Below are 12,366 nucleotides of genomic sequence, written 5' to 3' on the forward strand. Positions count from 1 at the left end.
AAATGTCGTGAAATTATGTTGCATCGTGGGAAAATATTTTTTAGCCAAACTTTTAAATTCTCGTAACGTTATTGCTCAACAAGCTCAAAGATTTATAACTGATGGCTGTCGTGTATTGACACATTCAAGATCTCGCGTTGTCTTGAAGGCTTTGGTAACGGCTGCCAAAGCTAACAAGCAATTTCATGTTTTTGTTACCCAAGGAGGCCCAGACAATTCAGGGTAGGTTTGTAAATATATTGAACAAACAATAATTTAATAATTGTTATTTCCTTAGGGAACAAATGATAGCGGATTTGGAACGCGCTGGCATAGATTGTACCCTAATTTTAGACTCAGCCACCGGTTATGTTATGGAATCAGTGACTTTGTAATGGTGGGAGCCGAAGCAGTGGTAGAGTCGGGTGGTATCATTAATCGCATTGGTAGCTTTACCATGGGCCTTTGTGCCCAAGAAATGAAGAAAACCATTCTATGTGCTAGCGGAAAGTTTCAAGTTCACTAGATTATATCCACTAAATCAAAGAGATTTGCCAGATGAATATAAGGTAAGGGAAATTGTTATAGATGTTTTTATAAAAATAATAACAAGCAATATTTTCACAGTATTCTCGCAAACATTTGAGCGATGTTTCAAAGGTCCATCCCCTGGTTGACTATACGCCTCCAGCTTATATCACATTGCTCTTTACCGATTTGGGCATTTTGACTCCATCTGCTGTAAGTGATGAGTTAATAAAACTGTATATGTAAGCTTAGTCCCGCCTTTATTACATTTTATAAAATAAAAAAAGTTGATCTACAAATAAAGGTATTTTGTATTATTAACGCTATGTGAAACACAAAAAAGATAAATTAATTTTTGGAAGTTATGCGCAGCCATATATAACTAATTGTCGCTATCAACATCGTCATCATTCGTATCAGAGTCTGTTGTGTACTCTTCGTATGCATCGTCATCATCATCATCCAAATAATCATCGTCATCAGCATCAAATTCCGCAGCCGCCTTTAAATGATAATTATTAATAAATATACTTTGATTTTATGCACATTTTCGGTGGTTTTGTTACAATGTTACCTACCACTTGACCAGACTGGAAGTTAATTTCAATTTGCAATCTTATGTCCATAATTAAAAAAGCTGTTGTCACCAAAACTGGAATTGTCATACGACTTTTCCAAGCTAAGTTGGTTAGAAACATAAATATTTCACCAAACGATGAATTCATTGTGCTGCTGCAGATGGCTGAGGAGGCGAGTAATGTATATTTCTATCGACTTGCTGGTAATTCTCCGTTTTCTTCGGCGTCAGCCTCCAAACGCTGTTCCTCTAATTGATCGTACTTAACAATATGTACAGTTTCACCGACAGTTACAGCCTGAACTGGTTGTATTTGACGATATAAATTATGTACTGCAGAATCGGAATTAATGCTTGCTTCTAATTCCAGGAGCAAATCATTGTTTGAATTGCTTCCAGACAAATCACCTTGAATTAGGGATCGTAAACAATCGCTACGTTTTTCCGACAAAGCTTCAACAAGTTTTGAATTCTTTTTTAATTTGTCCAATTTTCGTTCTAGAAAAATAAAAATAAATATAAGAAAGTAATGAAGATAAATGTAGAGAAAAAAGGAGTAGTAATAAAATTAGGAATAAATCATAAATGTATGGTGATCATCGTGCCAAATTTCATGTTTTACTACATGATGGTATAAATTTATTTCACTGCTTAATAATCCTCTAAGTTAAGCCTGGATTAAAGTTCAAGGTGATCTATGATGACCCATCTATAAAAAATAAAAATAAAATATACCTACAAATCTTTCCTGAAAACTTACCCAATCCTTTCAAATAGGTTTGAGAATCTGGCAGCGGTTGGTGTTCAGGTTTATTATTCGATTTATTTGTGTTTTCTGGTCTCTTCTTATCACTGCTGCAATTATTATTTTCAGCTCCAATAAAACTATCCTCAAATCCCAAAGCTGAGTTTGTTGTTTCCGTAGAATTGTTGATTTCGTCTGTTACTTTTCCGTTGGTGGCAGAGTTAGAATGTTCTGGATGTTGGACCTGGACCTTCCAAGGGTCTAAATCGGTCATTGTTTATGCAAAATGAGATGCAGTTGTATTTTATTTTTGTTTTTTTTTTTCTTCCCGAAATAGTTTGATGCAACAATTCACTCTGAGGAGCCTATGAACTAGTACCCATTGTTTATTATCGTCATTCGGGTTGTGATATTAATTCATGATGAAATTCGTAAACATAATAAGAGGAAGCATTCTCGTTCCGAAATAGTTTGATGCAGTAATTCACTCTGAGAAAGCTATGAACTAATTCCATCTTTTATTATCGTCATTTGGGTTCTGATATCAATTCACGATGAAATTCGTAAACATAATAAGAAGAAACATTCATAAGCCACATTTTTAAAAAAACGTAAATATTTCATAAAAATCGAAAGAATAGCTGATATCTTTGTAATAATGGTTACTAATGATACAAAAGGACATAACGATGCAAATACAAATCGTGATGTTAAAATACGTTCTTTAAACTGTGAACTAAATCCTCTGACACGCACAGATGGATCAGCTCTCTTTGCTCAGGGTGGAACATGTGTAATGGCTTCGATATTGGGACCCGTGGAAGTAAAATTACAAAATTTAAATATTGACAAAGCCTATGTCGAGTGCATTTATAGGCCAAAGGCCGGTTTACCCACGATTAGGGATAGAATGCGTGAAACTGTTATTAAAGATACATGCGAAGCGGCTTTGCTATCAGCCATGCATCCCCGGACAATGGTATCAGTCCAAGTACAAGAGCTAGACGACAGAGGAGGCGTAAGTCATACCAATTGAACCCATACTAATACTAAGACTAATAGTTTTTTTTATTATTTAGTTGGATGCCTGCGCAATTAATGCCGCATGTATGGCTCTGCTGATAGGCGGCATACCCATGAAATTTACTGTGGCTGCAGTTTGCTGTATTGTCGATAAAAATGGAGAGTTAATATTGGATCCAGATTATGGACAGATAAACGATAGCCGTGCCAATTTCACATTTGTTTTCGATTCCTTGGAACGAGATCTTGTAACAGTCAATAGCACCGGATGTTTTAAAATGGCACAATTTAATGATGCCTACCTTATGTGTCGTGCAGCCAGTGGAGTTATATTTGATTTCTATAGAAAAATAATGACTAAATTCCACACCAAAACAAATCCTACACCGACGTCGCCAAAAGAAGGCGAAGAGGCAATGGAAGATTAGAATTGAAAATAAAAATATATTTCTTATATTCTAAAACAAAAACAACAATTTAATTATATTTACACTTTAGCATGATATTCTAATATAGAACTAAGGTATAAAGGCTCTCCTTTCAAAACTTGTGAATTCGATTCATTTATGTGAGCTACTACATAATCGCCAATTGTTATTTTTCGTCTTTCGGTACCATGGACCGGCCCTAAGGATAATTCTTTTATTGGAACTATTACTTTGATGTTTGCATCATTTCTACCAAAAACAAAGTCTTCCGATCTCTTACTTATACCTTCTATTAGAATAAGTTCTTTTCGTCCTTCATACTGTTTGTGTAATGCTGTAGCACCCTGTCGGAAAGCTTTTACCATTCTTTGCAGACGGTTGGTTTTTACATCCGCCGGGACATCATCTTTATATCTACGATGGGCGGTGGTTTTTTCTCTCATGCTGTATGCAAACAAAAACGCAACATTGTAGCGTACTTTTTCTATTAGCGTTACAGTATCTTGAAATTCATCTTCAGTTTCTCCGCAAAAACCACATATGAAATCACTGGAAAGCCCAACATGGGGAATATATGATCGTATGGTATCGACTAGCTGTAAATATGCCTCTCTTGTATAGCCTCTACGCATGCGTTCCAAAACACTATTGGAACCGGATTGCGCGGGAAGGTGGAGATTTTTACATACGTTTGGGTAATCTCGTATAATTCTTAAAACATCTTCAGAAAAATCTTTGGGATGTGGCGATGTAAAACGTATACGCACGTCTGGAACAGCTTCAGCTATTTCTTGAAGTAAGGCCGAAAACGGCAGTCCTCCCTTTTTGGGTTTATATACGGTCTTAAAACCGGGGGCAGTGGATACATCGGATGCTACTTCCTTGGATGTATCTCTATAGCTATTAACATTTTGACCCAGAAGGGTGACCTCTTTAATGCCATTATCCCTTAATGACAAGACCTCTTGTTTTATTGACTCAATTGCTCTCGATCGTTCCCTACCTCTGGTGAAGGGTACAATACAATATGTGCACATATTATCACAGCCTCGCATAATAGAAACAAATGCCGTAGGTGAGTCCGTATTCAATCTTACAGGCATTACATCTGCATATGTCTCATCTAAGCTCAACAATACATTGATGGCTGATTGCTGGTAATGTCTGGATATGGCTAGTAAACGGGGAAGATCTTTATAACTATCTGGACCAGCTACTACATCCACACTTTTCTCCTTTTCCAATAGCTGTTGTTTTAAACGTTCTGCCATACAACCCAGTACTGTAATTTGCAGCGGCCCTTTTTTCGACGATCGTTTTTCCTTCATGGATTTTAAGTGATTTAAGCGATTCCATATTTTTGTTTCAGCTCCTTCTCTTACTGCACACGTGACAATCATTATTACATCTGCATCCTTAATGTCGCTGCATTTGTTGTAGCCATTTGATTCCAATATCGTCAAAACAACTTCAGTGTCGTTTGTATTCATTTGACAGCCATAAACTTCGAAGAATACTTTGCGTCCATTGCCACTATAACTCTCAATTGGTAGATATGGTATAATATTTTCTTCAGGTACTTCTTGTAGCTTTAGCTTTGAAACTGCTTTGACATTGAAAAATTCCTGCAATCCCGGTCCTGATGAAACACGCTCAATGAATGTTTTCCGTTCTAACGTTTTGGCATTTGTATTTGGTGCGGCTACTGTGCTGTAGGTGTTCGCTTGTGAAGATAATGTCCTTATACTTCTACCACTACCACACCAAGTCAATATTCTTTGTACTTTCATTTTATTTAACAAATATATCAAAAAAGATTTGGTTGGTGGAAATTATACAATAAACCAAAAATTCAGGCTATTAGCTTTCGTTCAAGAACGAAGTATTCACATGATGGAACTATAAAAGTACTTACGTACTTTGATAGCATTACCTAAGATTCGACGTACCGTATACAAAAAATGTGAATGTTTGTGATTTGAAAATAAAATAATTGAAGAATTTTAAAAATTAACAGTTTTTACAACTTTAACAGTTTTTAGATTTTAAAATATGGACCTTGTGTATTTGGGTAGTACGGTCGTACAAAACATTTTACCACCGTGGGAAGTTGAATATTTGCATACGCTACGTCGAATTTTAGGTAACGCTGCAAAGTAACTCAATATTTGACCCGCAGTTCATTTCAGTGAATTTGTACATTAAAGCAGTTCGTTCCGGAACGAGAAAATTGGAAAATGAAATAGATTAGATGGTATCGGCTCGGCATTTCAATTGAATTGGTTTCTTTAGTATCATAAAAATAGTGAAATGTTGTAATTGCTATCGACAAATAAACAACAATGATAAGAGTACGTCGTCGCTTTGCTATTATGCTATGTGGCATATCTGTGGCAATATTTCTGACTGTATACTTTATGATTAATTATGCGGCTCCACAGGAGGACAAAAAGCCAAATTTTATGGCTTTGGAAGCCCAACATGAATACAACAAACAAGTCCTGCAAAAACCTGACATGGGCATTGAATATGGCCCGAAAAATAGGAACGCCGGTCAAGATGACACGTCGAGACAGTCGGAAAATAACATAAACAAACTCGGTGAAAGTGGAGGCAAAAAGTCAGAGACTTTTGCGAAGGAGTCTGAAAATGTCATCAAGGAGAAAAATAATTTGGAAGAAAATTTGGTAGCACGAGATGAAACGTGTGAATTTGATCCTCAGCAAGTGCCACAGCCTGATATACAAATGTTAGATATGTATGGAAAAATGTCTTTTGAAGACATTGATGGTGGCGTATGGAAGCAGGGATGGAATATTAAATATGATCCCATGCAGTACAACGACCATCACAAATTAAAGGTTTTTGTTGTGCCCCATTCACATAATGACCCGGGCTGGATTAAGACATTTGATGATTACTATGACCATGAGACGAAACATATTCTTTCAAATGCTCTAAGGCATTTACGTGAAAATCCTGACATGAAATTTATTTGGGCAGAAATATCATATTTTTCGCGTTTTTATGAGGATCTGGGTGAAAACAATAAGATGGAGGTCAAAAAGTATGTACCTATATCCATCCCCTGGCGGTCAAGAAAATAATTTTCCTCTTTCTAATTAATTAAACTAATTACATTTTTCCCTTTTAGATTGGTCCAGAACGGTCAATTGGAATTTGTCTCCGGGGGATGGGTTATGCCAGACGAGGCCAATGCACATTGGCACAATATGTTACTTCAGTTGACGGAGGGCCAACATTGGCTTAAGAAATTTCTAAATGTTACACCCATATCATCTTGGGCAATTGATCCATTTGGCCATAGTCCCTCAATGCCTTATATCTTGAAAAAGTCTGGATTTGAAAATGCATTAATACAACGCACACATTATTCGGTTAAAAAAGAGTTGGCTTTGAAACGTAACTTGGAATTCTATTGGCGACAATTGTGGGGTAAGTTTATTTAAATCAGAACATATATTTATTTCTTTTTAATTCGCTGATTTTATTTAGATGATTCTGGTGAAACTGAACTTTTTACCCACATGATGCCATTCTACTCTTATGACATACCGCATTCTTGTGGTCCGGATCCAAAAATTTGCTGTCAATTTGATTTTAAGCGTGTACCGGGTTTTGGTCTAAGTTGTCCATGGCGAGTGCCCCCAAAAAATATTGTCGATCATAATGTGGCAGAAAGGTAAAGAAACAGACAAATATACAAATATATCCAATAAACATAACTAAATCTTTCTTAGAGCTGAACTTCTTGTGGACCAATGGAAGAAGAAAGCAGAATTATATCGCACAAATGTCTTACTATTTCCCCTGGGCGATGATTTTCGCTACAGCCAAAGCACCGAATGGGAAGTTCAACGCATGAACTATGAAAATTTGTTTACCCACATTAACTCAGAACGTAAATATTTCGTTGAGGCTAAATTTGGAACACTGCAGGAGTACTTTGACGCCGTACATGAGGAGCAAAGGCAAAAACAACGAAGTTTTCCCACGCTAAGTGGAGATTTCTTTACCTATGCCGATCGTTCAGATAATTATTGGAGTGGTTACTTTACCTCACGTCCATATCATAAACGTATGGATAGAGTTTTGACCCATTACATACGTAGTGCAGAAATGCTTAGTGCTTGGCATAAATGGGATGATGGTGTCAAATTCGATGACATGCTACAGGATGCCAGGCGGCAATTGTCATTGTTTCAACATCATGATGGCATAACAGGAACTGCTAAAACTCACGTTGTAGAGGACTATGCTCAACGTATGTTGAATGCTGTAAAAATTTGTAAATTTATAATGCAACAATCTGTGTATAAACTGCTGACAAAGAAATCGGTATGAACATGCTTATAATGGCTTAGAAGTTGTTCCTAAAATGTTTGAATTCTTTCAGATTTATAATGCCGATACTAATTTTAATTATTTCCATATGGACGACTCCCGTTGGCCAGGACCTGATGATAGTCGGACCACCATCATTTTGGGTGAAGAATTGCCACAGAAACATTTAGTCCTGCACAATTCATTGCCACAATGGCGAGAGGAAATTATTGATTTCCATGTAGCTTCCCCATTTGTCAGTGTAGCGGATTCCAATAATAATCCAGTTGAAATTCAAATTTCGCCCGTTTGGACATGGCATAAGGACACTTTCTCAAATACCATAACACCTCAGGCATCTACCACAAAATACCGTTTGATATTTAAGGCTAAAGTGCCGCCGTTAGGTCTATCCACATATGTGGTAAAGGCCGAAACTCCTGAATCTATTAATAAAAAGTGAGTATATTGAAAGCAATCTTTCTTAAATATTTGCTTTCCTTGGAACTCCGTCGAAATGGATGAACTGGGTACCACTTTTCGCACTTTTTCAAGTTGTAATAATTGTTTATCTTTTTATTTTCAGCTATATCTCATTTGCTTCGAATCTCATATTGACGACGAATCCAATCACCACACAGCTGGGTGATTACCCGAAAGAAGTACAATTTGGTGAACACCGCGAAGTGTCGTTGAAAGTGGGATCCGGACCCACAGTGGCATTCAGCTCAGATGGCATGATGAAATCTATACAAATTAAAGAATTTGAATCTCATACCCCTGTAAGGGTACAATTCTTCAAATATGGTACTCGTATGAATGGTGATCGTTCGGGTGCTTATTTGTTCTTGCCAAATGGCCCAGCTTCTCCTATTGTTAATGCCCATACACCTGTGGTTTTGGTTACGAAAGGTCCGTTGGAATCAAGTGTTTCAGCCGGTCTAACATTTGGTACACACCATACGATTTTGCGAGAAGGTGAGCCACCAGAAATTCGGAATAATATCGATATTGTAGGTATGGATGATACCGAAGTTGTAATGCGTGTTCAAACTCGTTTACGCAGTGGAGACACATTTTACACCGATCTGAATGGCTTACAAATTATAAAACGTCAACGTTTCACAAAAATTCCCCTGCAAGCTAACTACTATCCGGTACCATCGGCTATATTCATAGAAGATGAATCGTTGCGTTTAACTGTGGTGTCAGCCCAACCATTGGGTGGTTCCTCACTGGCTCAAGGTGAAGTGGAAATAATGCAAGATCGGCGCTTGACGCATGATGATGAACGTGGTGTGGGTCAAGGTGTACTAGATAATCGTCCAGTTTTACATATTTTCCGTATTCTTCTGGAACGCATTGATGGTTGTGAAAAACTTGCCGATAATCATCCAGCTGGTGCATTAACATTGGCCTCATATCGTAATTCAAAATCTCTTTTAAATCCTTTTGATAAATTTATATTTGCTGAAAATGATTGGTTGGGTGTTCTGCCAGAATTTGGCACTACGCATGCTGCTTTGGGTGATGATATTGAAATTGTTGCAATGAGAAACTTGAATCTCAATAATACTGTACCAGCCGTTGCACGTGATCGAAAACCTCGTACAACATTAAATACTGGCATTGTTCTGCATCGTACGAGTATTATGCAATGTTCAGGATTGGAAAGTAAAAACACCGGAGAGGTATGTTGAAGATTTCGTTTGTTTGATTTAATAATTAACACAATATTTGGTTGTTTTCCTTTTTAATATACCAAAGACGAATATTAAGTATTGTTGTTATGTTTTTGTATGACGAAAGCGACAGAAAAACACAATTCTAAATGTTGGATCTCAATTTGAAAAGATAGTAAACACTTTTTTGGAATGGTATTTTTCTTTTCGCTTTGTAATATTTAATTTGTTTTATTAAGGAATAGTTATTAAAAAATTTACTTTATCGATATTTTTCAATAATTCCAGTTAAATTTACATCATGCCCTGCAAATGGCCAATGTATCGACGGTTTATAAAACCACATTAACATTCCTTAAACGATTGTCTACACACCAATACGACGAGGAATTTTCTTTGTGTCCCATGGACACATTGGCATTTATATTACAAAGGCCCAGTTGATTTAATGACCTTGCATAGACACCACCAGACAATGGATATTTATACCATCTTTAATTAACATAGTGTTTCCTTTAACAAAAAACAAACCAAAACTTTTTTTACTACTTTTAGAATTTCTTGGAAATTGTTTAGTTTATAATTTCTATTATATCGCAGATATATGGACTGAAGACAGCTTAATACAATATTTATATTATTTAAGGAAAATTTTAGCATTTTGAGTGACCGAAAGAAAATTTTAATTTTTTTTTATTGAATAAATAACGACGAAGGATCAAATGTTTATAAAAAGGTTGTAAAATATGTTAAATGTAAAGAATCTTTTAATGAAACCAAAATCTCCTTAGAATCTCATCTATATCGAATTTATGTAATATTCAAATTCCGTTGATATCTGAATATATACAACACATTCTTAGAACAAATGGTGACGTGTCGAAATAACCCAAAGGAGAATGTGTTTTATCGGATTTCCACAATAATTTGTATTGAGATTTAATGCTTTTTAATTTTCCCCTTTCAATTTAAAGACCTAATTAGTTTTCTAGACAAGTGTTCAATAGTAAAAATTGTAGTTATAAGAACTGTCCAATATATCTATGATATACATTTGTGTCTTATTTTATTTAAATGTATGTAATTTATTGTTTTCGAGCACATAAATTTTGTGAAATTGTTTTCGAAAATTATTTTTATTTCTTATTTTAACTTTATTTTTATATAACAAAATAGAACATTTAATAGAAATGTTTTCATGACAAAAGTTACAATAAAATAAACAAAACAGAAATGTTCTTAAAGAAAATAGCATGCAACATTATTTTATGAAAAGTGAGAAATGGAATATTTATTTCAAAACTTTGTAATATTTCCTATACACGTATATTAATGATATTATTGGCTATTTTTTATGTAGAATCTCACAGCCTCAACACTTTCTAACATTAAAACATACTTAGAAGAGGTTTAAGTTAAGAAAAATATTAAAATATATAGAATACGTTTTGTGTGGCACGATACTGTAACAATTTTCGGATACTGTAACACACAGAAAATTTCCCAAAAAGAGAGGGTGACTCCGCCTCCAATAAGATTTTCTGTGCCTAATTTCTGAACACATAAAATAAAGAAATACATTGTACAAAAATACTTACTATTCACAAAAACCAAAAGCTAAATCCAACTGACAACAAATTATATATTTAATTTTCTGTTGTCATCATCAATTGAAGCATAAATTACAATAATGATATTTACACAGTTTGGAAATGACAAAAATATATATTAAAACATTTCTGTGTATTTGAATACATTTCAATAATCTCACATAATGTAACTTAGGCATTAGAAAATGAATAATTACATTAATAAATTCGATTTAAATAAAAATCGTAACAGTTTTCAGATATTAAAGCAAATATAATAAAATGTATTAATAAAAAAGAAAAGTATGGGAGTTCTTTACATGTTTATATTGAAGGTTACATGTTGTGGGATTGGGTTGTAATGCCATTTGGATAGCTCCCTCTCATGATGGTTGTAAAAGAACGTCTTAAAGTTATGCTATGGTTTGAAAAAAAAAAAACGAATTACATCGTGGGAAGAAGTCGCAAAAGTTACCACAATACCGTTATATGAAGGCGATGCAAAAAACTTGGATCTATATTCTAGAGGGTTTCATATCCATTACAAATATCAAATATTAAAATATTCCATTTAAATAAAATCATCAAAATATGCAAAATCGAAATACGACGAACGGACCAATATAATCTGTTTGAATTTTTCTCGCTACAAAATTTTCAACTTTGATCAGTTATAATAAAAATTTCAAAGTTTCAATAGAGGATATGAATATTTCGATTAAAAATTGTGAAAGTAATGCTAAAAATAGAATCATTTAAAATGATTTTTTAGCCACTTTAAAAAAAAGGAAAATTTACAATTTCCTTGGAAATACGCGTATTTTAGTTTAGAAAATGTTAACCCTCAAGCCAGACAAAAAAGTGGTCTTTTTGGTTCTTTTTTTACAAAAATGCCTAATTTTACATAATTATTTGTCATATAATTCTACTATAGATCCCATAATAAATTGAATGTCTGAATCTCACTTAAACGCCAGGAATTCGTAACTGCTAAAACCCATTTAAAATCCGGTTGAATCCGTGCTTCATGTGAGTTTATGCAACAATTTTCTACCAGACATCATTTAAGAAGGACAAGAAGTCTCCATTTCCAGTATGAATTATGAAAATATTAGCATTAATGTTGTCAAAAAACCCCCAAAATATTTCCTAATTTTTTCTACATTTTTTTTAACTTTTTTCAGGTTGCTGCATAAAAATAACCTTAAATTTCGTCTTACGTAGAATGTTTTTAGTTTTTAAGAATATTACATTTGGAATTTACATATTACTAGTGAAAATTATGTGTTTGCAATATACTGCCAATTTCACCCATTTCAAGTCAAAATCTCCCATGATACTTCAAAGGGAACAAGTTAAAAAGCAGTAAGTTCGGCCGGGCCGAACTTTGAATAACCTCCACCATTTGTAACGAATTTGGAAATTTTCAAAAAATAAAGTCCTAAAAAATACCAAATTTTGGGGGTACCGC

At 34.6% G+C, this 12,366-nt stretch overlaps 5 protein-coding genes and 1 pseudogene across 5 annotated transcripts; 3 read left to right on the forward strand and 3 right to left on the reverse strand.

The window, feature by feature from the left end:
• Window positions 1-3: 3 nt before the first annotated feature.
• Window positions 4-810, forward strand: LOC131805872 (translation initiation factor eIF-2B subunit alpha-like; annotated as a pseudogene).
• LOC101897921 (uncharacterized) lies at window positions 751-1,375 on the reverse strand. Its single transcript, XM_005185625.4, has 2 exons — window positions 1,086-1,375; window positions 751-1,009 (listed from the first exon to the last, which is right to left on the reverse strand). Exons 1-2 carry the CDS (start codon window positions 1,230-1,232, stop codon window positions 890-892), a joined length of 267 nt encoding a protein of 88 aa, XP_005185682.1. The 5' UTR covers window positions 1,233-1,375; the 3' UTR covers window positions 751-889.
• On the reverse strand, window positions 1,276-2,212 carry LOC101897759 (uncharacterized; the record flags this gene model as incomplete). The annotated part of the gene is given in 2 exon segments (XM_005185624.4): window positions 1,276-1,582; window positions 1,845-2,212. Coding segments are annotated over 2 exon segments (566 nt in total), but the record flags the coding sequence as incomplete, so codon positions are not given.
• Window positions 2,213-2,337: 125 nt separating this feature from the next.
• Window positions 2,338-3,327, forward strand: LOC131805875 (exosome complex component RRP46-like). The gene is made up of 2 exons (XM_059129618.1): window positions 2,338-2,847; window positions 2,909-3,327. The coding sequence occupies exons 1-2, from the start codon at window positions 2,488-2,490 to the stop codon at window positions 3,278-3,280; spliced, it is 732 nt and encodes a 243-aa protein (XP_058985601.1). The 5' UTR covers window positions 2,338-2,487; the 3' UTR covers window positions 3,281-3,327.
• LOC131805874 (CDK5RAP1-like protein) lies at window positions 3,313-5,164 on the reverse strand. Its single transcript, XM_059129617.1, has one exon. The coding sequence runs from the start codon at window positions 5,068-5,070 to the stop codon at window positions 3,340-3,342; it is 1,731 nt and encodes a 576-aa protein (XP_058985600.1). The 5' UTR covers window positions 5,071-5,164; the 3' UTR covers window positions 3,313-3,339.
• A 299-nt stretch (window positions 5,165-5,463) lies between these two features.
• On the forward strand, window positions 5,464-11,198 carry LOC131805876 (alpha-mannosidase 2-like). The gene is made up of 7 exons (XM_059129619.1): window positions 5,464-6,347; window positions 6,435-6,736; window positions 6,797-6,983; window positions 7,042-7,639; window positions 7,698-8,083; window positions 8,211-9,315; window positions 9,595-11,198. The coding sequence occupies exons 1-7, from the start codon at window positions 5,623-5,625 to the stop codon at window positions 9,748-9,750; spliced, it is 3,459 nt and encodes a 1,152-aa protein (XP_058985602.1). The 5' UTR covers window positions 5,464-5,622; the 3' UTR covers window positions 9,751-11,198.
• The last annotated feature ends 1,168 nt before the right edge of the window (window positions 11,199-12,366 follow it).

This window comes from Musca domestica, unplaced genomic scaffold (genome assembly GCF_030504385.1).
Source record: "Musca domestica strain aabys unplaced genomic scaffold, Musca_domestica.polishedcontigs.V.1.1 63, whole genome shotgun sequence".
NCBI classification, from domain to species: Eukaryota; Metazoa; Arthropoda; class Insecta; order Diptera; family Muscidae; genus Musca; species Musca domestica.

What these genes read in the sequence shown, in the direction of transcription:
- LOC101897921 (XM_005185625.4), bottom strand. Translation starts at nt 1,232, where the DNA reads ATGAATTCATCGTTTGGTGAAATATTTATGTTTCTAACCAACTTAGCT. An exon ending in ACTTCCAGTCTGGTCAAGTG is followed by an intron (nt 1,010 to 1,085) that starts GTAGGTAACATT and finishes TATCATTTAAAG; the next exon opens with GCGGCTGCGGAATTTGATGC.
- LOC131805875 (XM_059129618.1), top strand. Translation starts at nt 2,488, where the DNA reads ATGGTTACTAATGATACAAAAGGACATAACGATGCAAATACAAATCGT. An exon ending in AGCTAGACGACAGAGGAGGC is followed by an intron (nt 2,848 to 2,908) that starts GTAAGTCATACC and finishes TTTATTATTTAG; the next exon opens with TTGGATGCCTGCGCAATTAA.
- LOC131805874 (XM_059129617.1), bottom strand. Translation starts at nt 5,070, where the DNA reads ATGAAAGTACAAAGAATATTGACTTGGTGTGGTAGTGGTAGAAGTATA.
- LOC131805876 (XM_059129619.1), top strand. Translation starts at nt 5,623, where the DNA reads ATGATAAGAGTACGTCGTCGCTTTGCTATTATGCTATGTGGCATATCT. An exon ending in CTATTGGCGACAATTGTGGG is followed by an intron (nt 6,737 to 6,796) that starts GTAAGTTTATTT and finishes GATTTTATTTAG; the next exon opens with ATGATTCTGGTGAAACTGAA. An exon ending in GATCATAATGTGGCAGAAAG is followed by an intron (nt 6,984 to 7,041) that starts GTAAAGAAACAG and finishes AATCTTTCTTAG; the next exon opens with AGCTGAACTTCTTGTGGACC.